Source organism: Carya illinoinensis, chromosome 4, assembly GCF_018687715.1.
Source record: "Carya illinoinensis cultivar Pawnee chromosome 4, C.illinoinensisPawnee_v1, whole genome shotgun sequence".
Lineage (NCBI taxonomy): Eukaryota > Viridiplantae > Streptophyta > Magnoliopsida > Fagales > Juglandaceae > Carya > Carya illinoinensis.
This window is the reverse complement of record NC_056755.1, coordinates 41049045-41067814: the sequence shown is the minus strand read 5'-3', so window position 1 is coordinate 41067814 and position 18770 is coordinate 41049045. Positions and strand designations below refer to the sequence as shown.

Sequence of the window (18770 nt, the reverse complement as noted above, 5' to 3'; positions counted from 1 at the left end):
GACAATTCATGTTGATCCGTCCTTGGAATTCATGTCAAGTTAATTAATTGGGTCTTGATTATAAAGAAGCCAATCCAAATATATAACTAACATGATATAATAACGTCATGCCAAGTATTAATTTTAAAGAAAATACTTTAATCACAAATGAATTATACAAACGTAATTTCACAAATTGAAATAGTTTCTTAGACTTCGACAGATTGTAAAGTTATTAATTTTATTATAAAATAGATCTAATGAATCACATGAAACTACGTTTTTTTATAGAATTACTTTTATGTAATCTCTTTGTAGCTATATCAGTCATTTTAATCTTATCATTTCCACTTGTATGCAATATAACCCGTGAAATTCACTTATGTGGTATTAATTATTTGAATATAGCATTTACAGATTTGTCTATTTGAAATTTATAATTAAACTTTTTCGTAATTGCAATTGAACTTATCTATTTTATTTAGAAAAATATAGTTGCAAGCATAATTGTGTACTAATTTATGCATCAATATGATGTGATTGGTCAAAAAGTAGATTTTATTAAAAACAGTGTTAATTTAAATTTTAAATATGAATAAATCAATATTGGTACACAGATTAATGTACGACTGTATTTGTATATAACAAAACTTATTTTATTTTTTGAAAAATGCACGAGGCTATCATTTAAGTAGGGTCTAGTAGGGGGGGCCATCCAATTCAATCGATGAAACTCAAGAAATTGTAGTTTGTGTCTGCTGGGGATGGTAAGGTCAGATTGCTGTAGTTTTTATCAAAAACAAAGCAAGCAAAGGTCACACTCAAACGTACATCTCCAAGACTGTCAGTTTACTCTGATCTCTCGCTTTTATTAAGCAACTTCCTTTTCTTCGCCTTGTTCGAACACAAGTTTACATCCATCAACTGTACTCAATTCCAACGAGTGTTCCTAAAGCTATCTAAAATAATTCATCAAAACATCTTTCTAGTTTAACTGATTACTTTCATTGTTTATCCAATTTTAGCAAATAAAAATAAATAATATATATTCAGATGGAGATGATTTTTTGAGCACTCATTAATTAAGTATTCCAAGTATAAATATAGAATGCATAAATTTTTCAAAATTATGCTTTTGAAAATAAAAAAGTTATCAAAAGAGAGATCTTTGTAGTTTTTATTTAAATTCTGAAATTGAGAATGGAAAGGCAGGCAGGTGGCGAATTTAAAGGGGAGAATAGAGTAAGAGCAAAGCCACTGCAGAAACGAAAAGAAAATCAAAGTCTCGTTTTTTTAACTCCGAAGTGGTGGTGGCGGTGCAAAGTTCTTACATTTCCGTATTGTCCGACACGGACGGGGACTAGGAGACGGAGAAATAACATTAAATAAATGTAAAGCCAACAAAATAAAAGGAAAAACATGTTGAAAAAGCATCAGTAGTCGTATTTTATATGCGGACGACCAACCAAAACCGAACTCATTTTCTGGTTGCAGACATACATACCATTATTCAACTCTCTCTCTCCCTCTCTCTGTGTGAATTTTTTTTTCCCTCGCCTTACCCTTTCCTCTCGGGTTTGCTCAGGTACAGGTAAACTCGAGCTCCCTGATCTCTATATGTCTCTCTGTTGTTCTATATTATATGTTCTTTTATTTCCGTGCTTAAACCATTGACTTGATTTTGAGTTGTTGCCTAGTTTGCTTCCTCCTTTTGCTGTTCCGTTCTTGTCAGATCTTTATGATTATGGGTGATGCTTCTGTTTGTTTGTAGTCGCCTCAGTTCTTGTTCTATACATGCGCTCATGCTTCTGAATTTATGTTTTGTTTTCATCCACAAATTTGAAAGCTTTTTTCTTTATTATTGAAATTAGAGTTTATCATCTCTAACTCAGATAACTTATTGAATTTTTCTGCTCAATGTATCCATCATGCGGTCACCGATGAAAATCAATCTGGGTTGGATCTGAATACAGAGAAAAACCCCATTTTCGAATTAACAAAGTTGGGGGTATTAAACTCTGGAGTTTGATGTCATTAGTCCTTAGATTTGGTTTTTGGGGAGTTGAGCCCAGATTAACTTGTTAGGATTTATTGTAGAATATCAGGTTTGAGTGAGAGAGAGAAAGAGAATGTCTGGAGTAGGCACGCAAAACAGCTTGAGAAAAGCACTTGGGGCCCTCAAGGACACCACCACGGTTTCCTTGGCTAAAGTCAACAGTGATTACAAGGTATACTTCATTTACATACAGCCCATTTTGATGGTTCTTTAAAAGGCGGATTTACCCTACTATCTTGGTGTGGTATAAACCTGTGCAGGAATTGGATATTGCTATAGTCAAAGCCACAAATCATGTTGAGCGCCCAGCGAAGGAAAAGCACATTAGAGGTGGGGTGCTCTTCCTTGTTCTCTATTTAAGATAGGATGCATGGGTCTATCTAGTTTATCTTTGTTAAATTATGCACCTGTACTATTGGTGATCTACAGGTAGAATAAAGTTGAATGGGGATCTGATGCAATTTGTTCATGTTTGCCTTTGCAGCTATTTTTTCTGCAATTTCAGCCACACGACCTCGGGCTGATGTTGCATATTGCATCCATGCTCTTGCCAGACGGTTATCCAGGACACATAATTGGGCAGTATGTGCATCACCTCAATGATATGTTACCATGCAATGGATGAGCATAGCAATAAACCTTCTTGATCCAAAGCAATCCAACGTTAAAATATCATTCTATATACTTAGTCGCTGAAACTTAATTTGTGATTTGATAAACATCAGTTTTGATGACATAGTTGGGAGACTAACTTAGATGCCCTTCAATGGATATTGCTGCATTCCTGTATGCACGAGAAGTTAGTAACTGTTCCTAGGAAACTTTATTCATGTATGTATATAATTTTCTACCTATATTTCCAACGATCTTGGTCTTGATCATCACTAATGAAAAAGTATGGCCAATGAAAGCTACTTTAGACAAGTTATGTGTGCTATCCCACATGATAATGATAAAGGTAGGTGGTGTATGGGATCCTACATTGCTTGGGAAGGAGAAGTTCTTACTTTTTATAAGGTTTTAGTGGAGCTCCAATTGTATCATTGACTAGTCTTTTTGGAGTATAGGCCATGTGGTTTGGGCCTTCGATTGGGGCGTTACAAATGGTAATTGTGATACCCCATATGATAAGGATAAGAGTAGGTGGTGTATGAGATCCCATATTGCTTGGGAATGAGAAGTTCTTGCTCTTTATAAGTTTCCAATGTAATTGTATTATTGACTAATCATTTTGGAGTATAGATCATGTGGTTTAGGCCTTTCATTGGGCGTTACATTATGACTAGAACTTTTGGGCATGACATGCATTCTGCTACCTTAAGAAAACTCTCTACTTTAGACATGAAAATTCATGATCTTTTCATCCTACGAAATTGTGCTTTTGACTAGAACTTTTGGGTAGCAAATGTTTGCTGCTGACTAAAGAAAAAGCCAATTACTAAACAAATTATGAAATAACAAGGAACTGTGGGAGTGGTTAATATGCTTGCCCATTGCTGTAGGTCCTCTTTTTTATGTTATATTACCCATACTCGTGTTTCCAAATGGCATTTTTTGAAATTATTAATTTTTTTATTTGGATTGGGAGATTTGAAATTTGAGCTTCATGAGACTATAGTAGTTGGGACATTTAAGCACTTCAGAATGGTGATGACTTTTGTTTATATTTCTTTTCCTGTCCCATGTTGTTTGTCTAATATATAGTTTGGGCTGTCCCAAAATATTGTGAGTTTTGAGAGGTTTTCTCCTTTATTTGAGGTGCCAAAAGCCATTTTCCATTATTCTAGTCAAGTTTAACGTAAGAACTGCAATTTTTGGAGACAGGTAGTTTTTCTTTAACAAACAAGACTTTCCCTTAAACAAAAGATAGATGAGTGGATGGAGAGGTTGATATTTTTAATTTTGTGGTTAACTTGATAATTACCTTCATATATTGAATAATTGTTGGTTCAAACAAAACTGGTTTGTGTATGCTTGCTGTTGAAGCTTTGTTAACCTAATTGGTTGTTTAGGTTGCTTTGAAAACTTTAATCGTAATTCATCGTGCTCTGAGGGAAGTGGACCCCACATTTCATGAAGAACTGATCAATTATGGAAGAAGTAGAAGCCATATGCTTAACATGTCTCATTTCAAAGATGATTCTAGTCCTAACGGTACCAATCCTTTCTCACTTTCTTTATTATGTGAAAACATTGGTAAAAAACTGAGTTATTTATTTACGAGATTGTTTAAATCTGCTGCCCAGCATGGGATTATTCTGCTTGGGTTCGTATGTATGCCTTATTTTTGGAGGAGAGGCTGGAATGCTTCCGTGTGTTGAAGTATGACATTGAGACAGATCGCCCAGTAAGACATTTTTCCGTTTATTATGGTCTTCTTTTTTTGGCTTTTGATTTCATTTTAATTTTCTATTTATTCTTTTGGAGAGCAATCACTACTTTTCATCTCGATATTGCATTTTTGACACAAGACAAAGTGGAGATAAATCTGTCAGCAACATAGTGGTCAAAGGGTGGGCTTGGGATAATTTGTAGACTCAGACTTCCTGGGTTTGATTTTACATTAGAAGTTTCTCTGTATTACCTGATGCATGGTTCTGGTGGGTGGGGTCATATCTCCAGGGTTTACTCTCCTTGGGTGGGTCCAAAGGTGCTGCCTTGGTGAGGCTCCATATGAAAAAGTGGGCTTGAATTCTTGGTATGCTTTAATAGATTAATTTCTGATAAAGCTAATCAAGAATGTGACCCACCTGTTCAAAAGAGTGGGTTCAAAATGATGAAATTCTGACGCACTCTTTCCCCCTCTTATTTTATTAGCAGGAGGGTCACACTGGCATTAAGTCGGGAATTACTTGATGGACATGTTCTAGTAGTAGAGTTATTACTAGCAGAACGTTATCTCACCTGTTGTTGCTCGTTCTTTTATCCTCCTTACTGTAACTCTCCATCATAACTTTGGGTTTAATACACATAATCCATTGGATCTTCACAGAAGTCTATTTCCATATTTTCCTCCCATGCGTGGTATTTAACTTGTGAAACTGTGTTTAGTGATCTTGTGACAATTGTGGAGAACTAATAGCTGCAAATTTGATGTAGAGGACGAAAGATCTGGACACTACTGAATTGCTTGAGCAATTGCCTGCATTACAACAGCTACTTTTTCGTGTGCTTGGTTGCCAGGTAATTTATAGCTCAATTAATTTATGACAATTGGTTTGTACCCCACACAATGATGACTGTTTGTTTAATGCAAATGATGGTTGCCAGCCCGTCAATTTTAAGTCAAATTCTACCAATATATTGGGTACCATCATTTTGGAACTTCTGGAATAATTAGCATGATCTTTTATTCTTCTAATGGTGGATGTTGATTAAAATTGTTCAGCCACAAGGGGCAGCGCTTCATAACTTTGCGATTCAGTTAGCACTTTCAATGGTAGGTGAAAATTGTAACCATTTTGCTTATCCTATGTTTTGGCTTTAATTAACTTGATTTTCTCTCATTCAAATAGGTGGCTTTGGAAAGCATAAAAATTTATCAAGCTATAAGTGATGGTACAGTTAATTTGGTTGACAAGGTTGGATCTGATCCTGGCTTGTTCGATAAGAAATTTGGATATTCTGTAAAAAGGTTTCCTTATGATATTCTTAATTATGACAGTTCTTTGAGATGCAACGCCTGGATGCTATGAAGGCTCTGGAAATATACAGGAGGGCAGGGCAGCAGGTAGTATTTTCTGGGAAAATTTGCACTAGTATAGAATGTTGCATAGGGTTGTAAGGGAAGTAATTTACTTCATGAAATTTTTGCATGTTTATTTTTCAGGCTGGGCAACTATCAGAATTTTATGAAGTATGTAAAGATCTTGATATTGGCCGTGGAGAGAGGTTTATTAAGATCGAGCAGGTTGGGTGTCTAAGTTTTGTTGCCTTCTGGAGCATCTGTCTTTGCGTTTATTATTGTTCTTTTTAATAATTCTTTATTAAATACACTATTTGTTTCCAATGAAGCCACCTTTGTCGTTTCTACAAGCCATGGAAGAGTATGTGAGAGAAGCTCCACGAGGTTCAACATTTCGCAAGGATCAAGTATGGAACTGGTCTTTGTTAAACTTTCTTAGACTTGGATCAAAGAAAATGTAGGAAATAAATTTGTATGTGTATTAATACCTAAAAAAGGAAAGCAAAAGAACATCAGCTATCACTGACCAAGAAACAGGATCTAGTGCCGAGTTTCTTAAAGATCCTGCGTCAATTTGTATTAGGACCACTGCAATTTTTGTCCCGCATCAATTGGTAGCTATAATAACATGTCTAAAATAGCTTACAAATACATCAGCAATAAGTTATATGAATACTAAAATTTGGCCTTTTCTCACTAGAACAGTTTGTTTAGTTCTGCAAACATGCAATCTCATATGATGTCCCATCTTTCTGAAGTAAAAGGACGGTGCAATAGAATGTGGAGACAACTAGGTATAATGTGAAAAGCGACATGAGTCTCAGTTTACCTTTATTTTTTTCCTTCTCCTTTCCTTCTATTCTTTATTTTCCTTTTTTTCTCCTCTTGCTCTATTAAAGAAATTGTTATTATCATTTTATCTTCATTGTTCTGAGTAATAGAATTTTCTGACCGATAAGTATAGTTCGATAACTACTTACTAAATTTTTGAATTTGACCAAGCAGCCGCTTGACAATAAAATTTCTGCTCCTAAGGAAGTCCTCGCCATAGAATATAATAAGGCCCCAGAGGTGCAGGAGGAACGTCAAACATCGTCGCCCCCATCTCTGCCTGAGCCAGTCAAAGTAGAATTGCCTGTAGCTGAACCTGATTTGCTGGTAATCCTCAAAATCTTGCTTCTTATTGTCTTGATAACTTTGTAGTTAATCTGAATCTTATGTGCATATTTTAATAAAAAAATTTGCATTGTGGTTAAACACTCCTTTACCACTTAAGCATGACCATAAATGTGTAGAGTCGTTGACAGTTTGTTAAAGGTAATTTCCTTTTTTTTTTTTCCTTCCTTCGCCCGGTTTCTAGGGTTTGAATGATCCTACTCCAGAAGCTTCGGAATTAGATGAGAAGAATGCTCTGGCTTTGGCTATCGTTCCAGTTGGTAAGGCATTTTTCTTTGTTGAATATTCCAATGTAGTGTCTAGCTAAGGCTCAGGTTGAGAACTGAATTTAGTTCCAGATAAAAGTCAACTTGACCTGGTTCTGTTCCAAGATTTGGTGCTCTTATGTTCAGAACATATACAAAACTTAAAGGAAATTGGTTATATTTAATTTGCCCTATTAGATTACCCCATTTGGATATAGAAACGGTCTCATCTCATCTCATCTCATCTCATCATTACAACTTTATCAAATTCTCACACAAAATATAATAAACAATTCAACTTTTTCAAATCCCAAAACAATAATAATATTAAAAAATAATATTATAATAATATTTTATTCAACTTTCAACTTTCATCTAAAACCTTCTCATCTTATCTCACTATCCAAACTATACATAAAGTTAAATCGAGATTCAAGAAATTATTCATTGAGTGGAGTGAGCTTCCATGTTTTGTTGTGGTGGTTGTTGCAGCTGATCAACCAGTATCTACGGCTCCAAATCATGTAAATGGAACTACGGGCTGGGAGTTGGCACTTGTTACTGCTCCAAGCTCAAATGAGAGTGCAACAGCTGCTAGCAAATTGGTACTTGATCTTTTACTTTTCCCCACCATTTCCCTTAAGATCTTATGTTTTCTTCGTTTAACATTTAATGGATTTATGAAGATTATCTTATAAGAAAACATTTAATGGGTTTGGTAAATTTTGTGGTTGTCACAGTTTTCTCTATAATGCATCACTGTAGTAAACGAAAAATTCTCTCACTCACTCACACAAGCACACAACAATCTCTTTTTTGCCTTTTCACTAATGACTGGTATCTGTTTTAGTAACGAATGATGCTTCTCCTTTGGCTAAGTATAATGACTGACAATGCTTTCGAACTCTGCTGGTATTGAAATTAGGCGGGAGGATTAGACAAGCTTACACTAGACAGCCTTTACGATGATGCAATCCGAAGAAATAACCAGAATGTGAGCTACAACCCATGGGAGCCGGTCCCAATGGCCGGTGCCATGGTGCATCAGACAGCACAAGATCCATTTTTTGCCTCCAATGCCGTGGCTGCACCACCTAATGTACAGATGGCAGCAATGGTCAACCAGCAGCAGGCTTTTATGTTGCAGCAGCAGCAGCAGCAGCAGATGATGATGATGGGCCCACAACAGCAACCAGGTTTAAATCCTTTTGGAAATCAATATGGAGCCAGTGTCCACCCCTATGGCCCTGGTATGCCTGTTCAAGCCTACAATCCATATACAGGCTTTATCTAGATGCTTTGTCCAAAGAACACATTCTTTACTTGGAAACACAGGAGGAAAGAAAATGGGAGAGAAGCTGGTTTTTGGATATTGTGAAAGCAAAATATGAAAGTATAGACAGATGTGTACCATATGTTGTGTCTGTGCAGTAGTTAGCTAGGGTGCTATTCATTGTTGAATAATTTGTCAAGAGTGCCGGCTTTGGATTATTTGATTATTTTATATCAATGAAGGTTGGTAATAATGTGTTACAGACTAATTTTAGGTATTTTTTCAGTACCTGCATACTGGTTGATGCTTTAGCAGGAAATATATTCTTGTTAATTTCTCTGTTTTTCCTTTCTTCCTTCTTCCCCTCTTTCTTCCTTTCTTCTATTAAGGTTTTCTATAGATGATAGGAATGATTTGTAATCTCAGCCATCCAAACTACATTTATGTAACAAGTAAACATTTCAATGCGTGGCTCTTGGTCAGTTTTGAAACTCTAGTTTTGGTTATGAATTAATTCAAGCTTGTACATTGATGCTTAAGAATGAATGCTGCTGCAGCCCTTGCAGTTTTATGATTATCAAGCCATATCGAGGCAGGACCCTCTCTCGCCTTTTCTCATAGCGGTAGCTTGCACATAATAAAATTCGATCGAATTGTCTCAACAATTTGTCATCTTTCTGTTTATCCACACCCTCATAATATATGCTATCATGTCTTGTCAAGAGAATATGATCATCTCTATTTCACTTGATCTATTTGATGTAAAATATGAAGTATTTTGGTCATTTTATATTATATTTGACACTAAAATGACTCGAATACCTCATCTTGTACCCCTAAATGCATATTTTGGTCAGATCAATCAATTAAAATATCAACACATCTGGAGTCCACTTCAGTAAAACAAATGAGGAACAAAAGCCATATCATGGGATCTTCTCTGTGCTTGACCTTAAGAAGAGGCCAAGTATCCGAGGCTTCTTAATTTGGTGGAGGAATCCAGATAGGATATGCCTTTGTCAGAGTCAAGGAGAAATTACCAAAATAGAATTGCTTGATTGAAAGTCAAAGTTTAATCATAGGCAGCTAGATGTAGAAGGGCACTCATCAAATGTGGTCACTTTCCTTTATACTATGTGTCCACTTTTCCTCTTCCCGAAATCCTCGTACCCCCTTCCCTTTGATGGCAAGATAAGGGACCTTTGTCGTAACAGCTACAAGAATCTTGCCGTATTAGCAAAATATGAATTGTTAATTCTTCACGCTAATTTATAAGTAAAATGATTAGAATATGAGTGCAAGTCGTCTCGCACTAATATGTCTGCAAATTTTTAAATTAAATTAAATTAAATTAATAGATATAATAAAATTTTTCATTACATTTTGTCTTTGTTGTGTAAATACGAGAAGGAAAATATTATCTGTGCTCATAATAATAAAAGCTTAAATTTCAGTTAATAATATATTAAAAATTAAGAAATTAAAAATTAAAAATTAAAAATTTAAAAAGAATCGATAAAATAAATTTTATAGGTAAAATTACAAATACATGCTAGAATAATAAATAACTATATATAATAAGAATGATATTATTGACATCGTTGTAATTATAATGTTTATACTATCGTTACTCATTATATGTATTAAATGATTGAGAGATTAATGATAAATAACTAATAATTCTTTAAGAAATTAGGATGAGTTTTCCTAAAAAGAAAGAGAGGGGAAATAATAATAATAATAATACTAATAATTAAATAATAATTATATTTAACAGAAAATCGAAAAAAAAAAAATCAAAGAAGGAGCTTGATCAATACAAGCCCTGCCGCCGCTCATCCTTTGATTTCTGTCTCGAATTCTTCACACCCCATCGCTCCCAATCCACATGTTCTCTCTCAAGTTTCCAGTTTTAAGATAACGGAGCGACTGCAATGTCTTGGCTGTTCAAATCATTCCAATCAGACGGCCCAGACTCCTCCGATTCCCATCACTCGTCATCTCCGGACCACAGCCCCTCTACCACTCCACGTGGTGTCAAAGACGACCTTTCCGTTCTCGGCCAAACCCTCGGCCGTCGATTTCGCGGTGTTGCCGAGTACCTGGCACCACCACCTTCTTCTCCGACCACTGCCATTCCTGCCGCTAGTGATTATTCCGATCCTTCGTCGTCATCGCAATCGCACGCGCTCATCGGGATCCGGAACGATCTCGTCGAAATCGGCGGGAGCTTTAGGAGCGGCTTCTCGCTTCTGTCCAGTAACAAAGCGATGAGTGAGTTCTCGAGGCTCGCTTCGAACTTGTTGCAGCTCGAGGAAAACGAATTCAAGGATGATGAAGCTTCGAAAGAGAACGAAGAAGATCGTATTGATGATGGTGTACCTGGGGTCACCGATGAAGTCCTTGATTTTGTGAGCGAGATTTCGACGCGCCCCGAGCTATGGACCGACTTTCCTTTACCACTCGATAACGGTAAGGCTTATTTAAGCTTTCTATTCATTTTTATTCTAATGTTTTAAACGTTTTAATTATTGTTTTTTGTTTTCAGTTTGATTGGAATTGTTGATCGTTCCTTGTATGCATACAATTTTCCAGCTTTGATTCTGATTATTAATATATTGTCAGTAATTCAAGTAAACTTCCGATCTTTAAAAAAAGAAAAAAAATACCGATAAAAAGAGTACTTCAAGTAAACTAGTCAAGACCAAGCTAGGTTTAAGACGTTAAGGTCCGCGCTACATTAAAAGTTCTTTTCAGAAATTTCAGATTTGAGGTGGGAAGGGTAACACGTATCAGATTTTGGCATGATATATGTTGTGGGATGTTGCTTTGAAGAATGCTTCCCTTGTCTTTTTAGGATTGAATTGGATAAGGATGCCTCTGTGGCTGATTATATGGAAATTTCTACTGGTTTTCTTGAGTGGTCTGTGAGGTTTATTAGAGCTGTTCAGGATTGGGAGGTGGGGGAGATCACTGAATTTTACAGCGTGTTATATGCACTGAATTTAAAGGCTGGAGGGGAGGGGAGGATAGGTTGATTTGGATTCATTCAGGGAAGAAGAATTTTTCGGTCAGATCCTTTTATAAGGTTATGTCGACTCATTCTTCAATTGATTTCCCTTGGAAGAGCATTTGGGGAAGCAAAGTACCTCTCAAGGTTGCTTTCTTTGGTTGGCTGGCTTCCCATGGGAAAACTCTGACCATCGACAAGCTGAGAAAAGTGTGGTATTATTATAATGGATTGGTGTTTTATGTGTAAAAGAAATGGAGCATCGGTGGACCACCTTCTTCTTCACTGTGATGTGGTTAAGGGTTTATGGGATGAAATTTTTACTAGGCTTGATATTGCATGGGTAATGCCAAGGAGGGTGGCAGATTTATTGTCATGTTGGAAAGGAATTCGGTGGCAACCGTCAAATTGCGCATGTTTGGAAGATGGTGCCTTTATGCCTAATGTGGTGTACTTGGAATGAGAGAAATGATTGTTGTTTTGATAATAGGGGGAACGTTCAATGGGAGGGTTTAGAGATTTTTTCTTTCATAGATTGTTACTTTGGGCTTCGGCATTGTATTGAATGGGATTAGCTTTAATGACTTTTATGCTGTTTTTGCGCTTAGCTTGTAATTAGGTTTTTCTCTTATATACTTCCTGCGTACTTGGGCTTTGCCTAATTATGCGGATTAATAAATTCTTCTTACTTGTAAAAAAAATAAAAATAAAAAGTTTTTTTAGGAGCAACCATAAGGGTACGTCCTAATGTTCAATTGATAGGTTTGATGAGATTTATGCCTAGACATCCTGATTTGATTCCCCTAATTTCCTTAGATTATCAGCTACATGGGTTGTGCATCTTGGGTTTACTCCCGAGGTTGGTCCTGATTTAGGGGAATCCTGAACTCTTTAAGTTCTAACTCCAACTTGGGAGGGCCCCATGCTGGCTCCACTTTGCCTCCAAAAGTTGAATGAAAATACAAAATTTAAGTCAAATACTGAAACAAGTTCCAAACGATTTCTGAATGGCTTACCATTCTTGGTGATGGTAGAGAACCATGAACTAGGTTTCTGTAGTAGCAAAGTTTTTTCTTTGATTGGCACCGGGTGTCCAGAAACAGCGTCCTGACTAATCCCGGGGGTGCATAGGCCCTTGGCAAGGGGTTTCCTGCAAGTGCACCTTGGGTAGTTCAAGGGGAAAATCCCTCAGTTTGATGGCCCTTAGAGATTGTTTGCACCCAAGGGGATTTGAACCTTAGACCTAGGGGGAGCATGCCACCAAGCCCAAGGCCTTTACCACTTGAGCCAACCTCAAGGGATTCTGTAGTAGCAAAATGAATCTGAAAAAAGTTGTACGATTAGTGGGCTATGGAACCAATTAACAAGATGACACATTCTCCTCTTCATGGATATTGGATAGAAGGTCACCAGTCTACTCAGCTACGCCAAAGAATGCCTGTTACAGCCCTATTGATGCAGCAAGGTCTAACAATTGAAAACTTGCTAATTGCTGATGAAAAATGTGTCAATGAAAGCAGAATATGAAAAATTTGTGTCAATGAAAGCAGAATATCATGCATTAATAGGTCATTGGAGGATCTTTAGCATATTGCATATGAATCCTTAGTTTCATGAATCTCTTATGTAATGGGAGCACTGCCACAACTAGTGGGTTTTTCCAGTTATATATGATGGAACAAACCAATGGAGATTCATGGTAAACATAATCTGTTTTACTTATTTTGTTGCAGATTTCAACATGTCTGATGCTCAGAGAGAACATGCTTCTACCGTTGAGAGGTTGGCCCAGAATTTGGCTTCTCTTAGAGCTAAACTTCAGACATGTATGACTGAACAACAATTTTGGATGGTTTATTTCATATTATTGCTGCCAAGATTGAGTGAACATGATTTTGAGCTTCTGTCAACATCTAAGGCAAGCTTTTTGTTCTCTTATATTGTCTGTTGTTCCTTTTCAATTGTGTTCGCATGCATTAATTTAATATGGGCAAAACAATAGGTAGATTGACCAAATAATCATCTAGCACTTCCCGCTCTTGGTCTGGAAATGACCTCATGGACTGTTTATCCGACCTTTCAGCTCAACACCATGCCACTTAGGTGCAGTTATTTCTGCTTTTTACTATGACGTTTTCTTAATATATTGTCCTGCATCATGCTATACCAATATGCCAGCTAAGAAATTAGTTCTTCTTCTTCCAAAGAGAAGGTAATACGTTTTAAGTTCTCAAGTAGGACTGGCATCTTCTCTTGGGTTGGGTTATATGCATCTTCTATATGATTGTGAATATGTCTTATGCATGTATTAGCTTTAGCTACAAATGATGCTAATACTCCTGTAGGGTGCATTGCCTGTTGTGACTGTCATACCACTGAAAAAATTGGCCCACGGTGTGCATGACCTGTTATGAGCCATTATCATGCAACCCAGTGCTGTTATATTGGTTTTCTTTTCTACTCTCTCTCAGTGTCTCTAAAGTCTAAATCCCCTTTTCTTTCCCTTGGGGGGTTGCCTTCATTGCATGTCTTCCAAATATATAGCATCCTGTCACTAATCCAAAATCATAAGTTGTGGAAATCAATAACCCAAAGCGTAAAATGTGGAAAGCCTTGGTATGCCCAACTAGCATGGGAAATCAGAGTACGCTAATTTTTAATGAAATGAAGCAGCTATGTTACTACCGGGATTGTTGACGTGCCATTATGCTCGACAATTATATATGTTTGAGATTCTAGTAAACTCTGTACATTTTAGTAGAGATCTGCTATGTTTTTGTCTTTTCTAGACATCAAAAGGCTCCATAGCCACCTTTTCTTGTTTATATGTGATAATTCTTTCTGTTTCCTTTGAACTGGCCTTTAAACTTTTCATCCTTCATACTTCTGTATTGCTCTGAATGAGATGAGTTGCTACTTTTAGAGCTACTATTACCCAATATTTGGCTTCCATCTTAGCCTCTTTTTTTTTTTTGTTTAAAAACAGTTTGCACTTGCAAGAAGTTAAAGAAAAACTTCACTTTCAAAATGTTTTACTTTTGTATTGTCCAGAAACACTGGTCTATGGGCATCCCATGTAAAGTGATGATATTATATTCCATAGAAAAGATTTTGGAAAGCTATTGAAGAATGTTTATTTACTTTTCAACTGCGAAGTAAAAATAAAATAAAAATATTGTATTCATTTCTCATTTACATTTTTAGGAATGCTTGGTTTTCATAGTTTTCATGTTTTTAAACGAATGCATCTTTCTTAAAATGTGTTTCATCTTTGTAGATTGTAGAGGTGAGAGATGTACTTTTGCAGAAGCTACAAAAGAATGCACAGATGGAGAATGACAAGACAAAGACTCATAATTTGTCTCAAGATGGCAACGAGCTGGTCAGTGAGCCACAAGGCAAGAATATGCTATCTGAGGAGAAGGTTTCAACTGAGATTATAAGTGCAGCAGTAGAAATGGATGGTGAACAGAATACTGAAAAGTGGTTGGAAGCAGAACATATTAATACAGGCACTTCGGTTTGTGCCCAGAAAAAACTTGTACAAGAGGATGACATTTCATTTAGTGATCTGGAGGATGATGATAATGATCTCTCTAATAGACTATCAGGTCTTAACTTAGCTGAGGAAACCAAGGTTTCTTCACCTGGTGGATGCAATGATTGGGTTCAACTAAAGGGAAGTCCAGAGTCTCAGGTTGGTGGCGGCCAGCAAAAGGCAAGCAAATCAAATTCTCGAGATAAAGATTCAGAAGGTGAGGAGTCAAATGACTGGCTTACTGTTGATGATTTCGATTAGAGAGTTTATTTCGTTCCTTATTTATTGTAAAGCTTCTGATTTTCTTTTTCTTTGGGGGTCTGTACTTATGAATTTCAATCAATATCGTAAAGTTCTTTGTTAAGTTGGTAATCAATTCTTCATTTATAAAACCATTTATTGTGAAGTGACCATATTTAGGTTCTTTAAACTTTGTGCCGTTGGGTTTACTCTATACTTCGCTTGAATGAGTGAATGAGTTATTGAGACTGTTCCAAATTATAAATTAAATATTGATGTTGTCAAGTTCTAAACTTCTTCATGATTCCTGTTTCTTTCGCATGCTGCATTGTTGTTAGTTTGCATGTGCATAGAACTGTGAAACAAACAAAAAAGAACAAAATTGTTAAAATGACTTTGAGTTGTGGCCGAAATGTGGGGTGTGCATCTTGCTGGCTCATTTGACGGGTAGAGGTAGGGTGAGGGGTTAAAACGCCATCCCACCCAGTCGTGGATGTGACACGTGGGAGGGTGCGAGTAGCCTAGTGCTGAACGTGTGGAAAGAACATGATGTAGCATACATGGCCTTGTTTATGGTTCTTATCTCGTAATAAACTTTAAATATGACAATTGCTACTGGCAAGTTTGACGTGTGAATATATTATTTGTTGTGGGACTTGTTATAGTTATAAAAAAGAAGAAGCTTAAATACCATTAGCTTTTCATCATTATGAGACATTCTTTGATGATATATTGGATGTGCAAAAAACCATGCTTGAAAATAGGTTTTTGCTAAAATTATCACCATCTAGTTTTCATGAAATGATAAACATCAGTTATGAAATTAATTTTATAAATGAATTAAGGTCTCTCTCTCTCAAACACACACATATATAAAACTATCACATCTAGAACTGTAATTTGATGATTATTATTATATTTTAAATTTTTGAGAAGATGATGGTATCTCGAATATTTGATAGCCCTCGTTTATGGCGGAGGAATACTGTGGTTACATCTTGACACCTGGGGGTTACATATTCAAAAGAAAAATAGCCAAACTGAGGTATTTGAGCTAATTAGAGATACCTAAAAGTTCTCAACAATACATAAAAAAGAACAAGAAATACCAAACCTGTAACCAAATCTGTTTGATTGACATTCTTGAAAATAGACATCCGGACATATATATATATATATATATATATATATATATATATCTACATATTAAATATATTAATTATTCATTCTTGAGTTTCTTGCTACTTCTTTCTAAAGGTATTTACAAACCAATCTTGCTTCCTTGTGATCACCCATTATCCAATAACAATTTCTATTACAAATCCACACTCGTACCCGATCGCAACTAATTTCCACCCAAATTCAAATGGAGACACTAAATCTTGGTTTCCTTCAAATGTTAATGTTGGATCAGGTGTAGGCAGTGAATCTCCACATGCTTTTGACAATGGCCTTCCACACAATCCTGGGTTACCATTAAATGAACTATTCAGAAATATCTCAAATTGATTTTCATGTGGTATGCGACCTTTGAGACAATTGTTGAACACATTAATCAATGCCAGGAAAGTGAGTTGGGCGAGTTGTGGGGGTATTTCCCCAACCAACTTATTTTGAGAAAGATCCAATGATTATAGATCTGTCAAGTTGGCCAACGATGATGGGATACAACCAAAGAGAGCATTGTTGGAGAAATTGAGGATGTGTAGTCCTTTTAGATTTCCCACTACTTTTGGAATTTCACCTTCAAATCTGTTGCATGATAAATCAATGACTATGAGTTCATCTTGGATTCTCTCATACTTCAACTCTATGCCTCTGGTTGTTAGTGTAATCGAGTAACTAATCAAAGAATTGTAATCCAAGTATTGCAACTCATTTGCACCAAATAATTTCATGGCGTTCCACTATTGGAAGTATTCTGCGGGCAAATCTCTAGAGAAATTGTTGTGGGATAGATCAATAATATGCAAGTTGGAGAATGTACAATTGATTTGGATATTTTTTATTGCACCGTAAAATCTATTAGAGCGAAGAATTAAAATCTTTTTGCAAACTTAATCACGTTGCTTCTATTACCCCTCTAGGAGCATTCATTAGAAATATACTATTTTAGAAATAATAAATAAATAAATAACATAAAGAAATAAAAACGCAGAGAGCCCTTTTAGAAATATAGCCAAATATAGGGGCCGGGGATATGGCAAAGAAGAGAGTAGAACAAATGTTGGACGCAGGTCCAAAGGTCAGCACACGAGTATAGACTAATCACTAATTGATGGCCAATGGAATGTAGACAGTTTGTTATATAACAAAAACAACTAAAAGTGTTTAAACCTCTCCAGAAGATATATCAGCCTCTTATATGGCATGCAATTCCACATCATAAACAGAAACAAAGTGCAAGCTCGAAAAAGCTACATTATCATAAGATCATTGATTTAGGATGAAGAGTTACAACTAGAGTATTATCCCTGGAGTCCACCTGATCACCAACTCTAAATGGTGTAAACAATCCTACCTCTGAGTTTGCAATAACAACATTCTTCCCGATTATGGCGTTTTTCTCAATGATCATGCTCTCTGCACATTATAATAAGAGGGTCGAAATGCTTGAAAGGATACATGTAAATTGTAGTACTTAAATATTATTTCAAAATTACAGGCCATCCTCATGAGGTTTGCATAATTGGTTAAACAAGTATAATTTTTTTTTTTTAATCAATTATAGTTGGTAAGATGTGAACATCAAAACTCATCATTCTAGAGATTTCTGAAGAGGGCGAACTTGTTCATAAAAGAGAACTTGGGACACAAGTTCCAAATGATTTCTGAATGGCTTACCATTCTTGGTGATGGTAGAGAACCATGAATTAGGTTTCTGTAGTAGCAAAATGAATATGAAAAAAGTTGTATGATTAGTGGGCTATGGAACTTGTTAACAAGCTAAGATGATGTTTATGGTTCTTATCTCTAAATACACTTTAATATGAAGTTTGCTACTTGCAAGTTTGACATGTGAATATATTATTTGTCGTGGGACTTGTTACAGTTATAAAAATAGGCTTAAATACCAATACTTTTTCATCATTAATTACGAGACATTCTTTGATGATATAAATGAATTAATTTTATAAATGAATTATGGTCTCTGTCTCTATCTCTCTCACAAACAGACACACATATATCAAATTATCACATTTAGAACTGTATTTCGATAATTATTATAACAATTGACATTAAGTTATTCTATTTGGCCATTGTGCCCATCGACGGGCATATACAACAATCTTAGAAGCTAGCATACATTTTTATTTTTTTTTTAAGAAGAGGATTATACTCCAAATTTATTGATAACCCTCACTTGTGGCGGAGGAAAACCGTAGTTACAAATTGGACACCTGGGGGTTATAGATAAATCAATAAAACCCAAACCTAGGCATCAAAAATATGAAGAACATAAAAACCACAATACAACATAGACCAGCATACACACACACACACACATATATATATATATATATATATAGATATTAAATATATTAATTATTCATTCTCGAGTTTGTTG

At 35.9% G+C, this 18770-nt stretch overlaps 2 protein-coding genes across 5 annotated transcripts; both read left to right on the top strand.

Moving 5' to 3' along the window:
• Window positions 1–1224: 1224 nt before the first annotated feature.
• On the top strand, window positions 1225–8757 carry LOC122308418 (putative clathrin assembly protein At5g35200). Of its 4 annotated transcripts, none has more exons than XM_043121737.1 (16): window positions 1225–1564; window positions 2085–2207; window positions 2296–2365; window positions 2520–2617; window positions 4048–4189; window positions 4282–4382; window positions 5135–5218; window positions 5424–5474; window positions 5551–5616; window positions 5700–5765; window positions 5865–5945; window positions 6050–6127; window positions 6726–6878; window positions 7081–7156; window positions 7634–7746; window positions 8067–8757. In XM_043121737.1, the coding sequence occupies exons 2-16, from the start codon at window positions 2109–2111 to the stop codon at window positions 8433–8435; spliced, it is 1647 nt and encodes a 548-aa protein (XP_042977671.1). In that variant the 5' UTR covers window positions 1225–1564; window positions 2085–2108; the 3' UTR covers window positions 8436–8757. The 4 variants fall into 4 exon arrangements, with proteins under 4 accessions (XP_042977671.1, XP_042977670.1, XP_042977669.1 ...); XM_043121736.1 differs by having other exon boundaries at window positions 1226–1564; window positions 2077–2207; XM_043121735.1 differs by having other exon boundaries at window positions 1226–1570.
• A 1448-nt stretch (window positions 8758–10205) lies between these two features.
• On the top strand, window positions 10206–15377 carry LOC122308417. The gene is made up of 3 exons (XM_043121733.1): window positions 10206–10886; window positions 13158–13342; window positions 14702–15377. The coding sequence occupies exons 1-3, from the start codon at window positions 10349–10351 to the stop codon at window positions 15221–15223; spliced, it is 1245 nt and encodes a 414-aa protein (XP_042977667.1). The 5' UTR covers window positions 10206–10348; the 3' UTR covers window positions 15224–15377.
• Window positions 15378–18770: the final 3393 nt, after the last annotated feature.

Coding starts and splice junctions, on each gene's coding strand:
- LOC122308418 (XM_043121737.1), top strand. CDS start 2,109: ATGTCTGGAGTAGGCACGCAAAACAGCTTGAGAAAAGCACTTGGGGCC. Junction 2,618..4,047: donor CCAGGACACATAATTGGGCA/GTATGTGCATCA, acceptor TTGGTTGTTTAG/GTTGCTTTGAAAACTTTAAT. Junction 5,766..5,864: donor ACAGGAGGGCAGGGCAGCAG/GTAGTATTTTCT, acceptor TTTATTTTTCAG/GCTGGGCAACTATCAGAATT.
- LOC122308417 (XM_043121733.1), top strand. CDS start 10,349: ATGTCTTGGCTGTTCAAATCATTCCAATCAGACGGCCCAGACTCCTCC. Junction 10,887..13,157: donor TCCTTTACCACTCGATAACG/GTAAGGCTTATT, acceptor ATTTTGTTGCAG/ATTTCAACATGTCTGATGCT. Junction 13,343..14,701: donor AGCTTCTGTCAACATCTAAG/GCAAGCTTTTTG, acceptor TCATCTTTGTAG/ATTGTAGAGGTGAGAGATGT.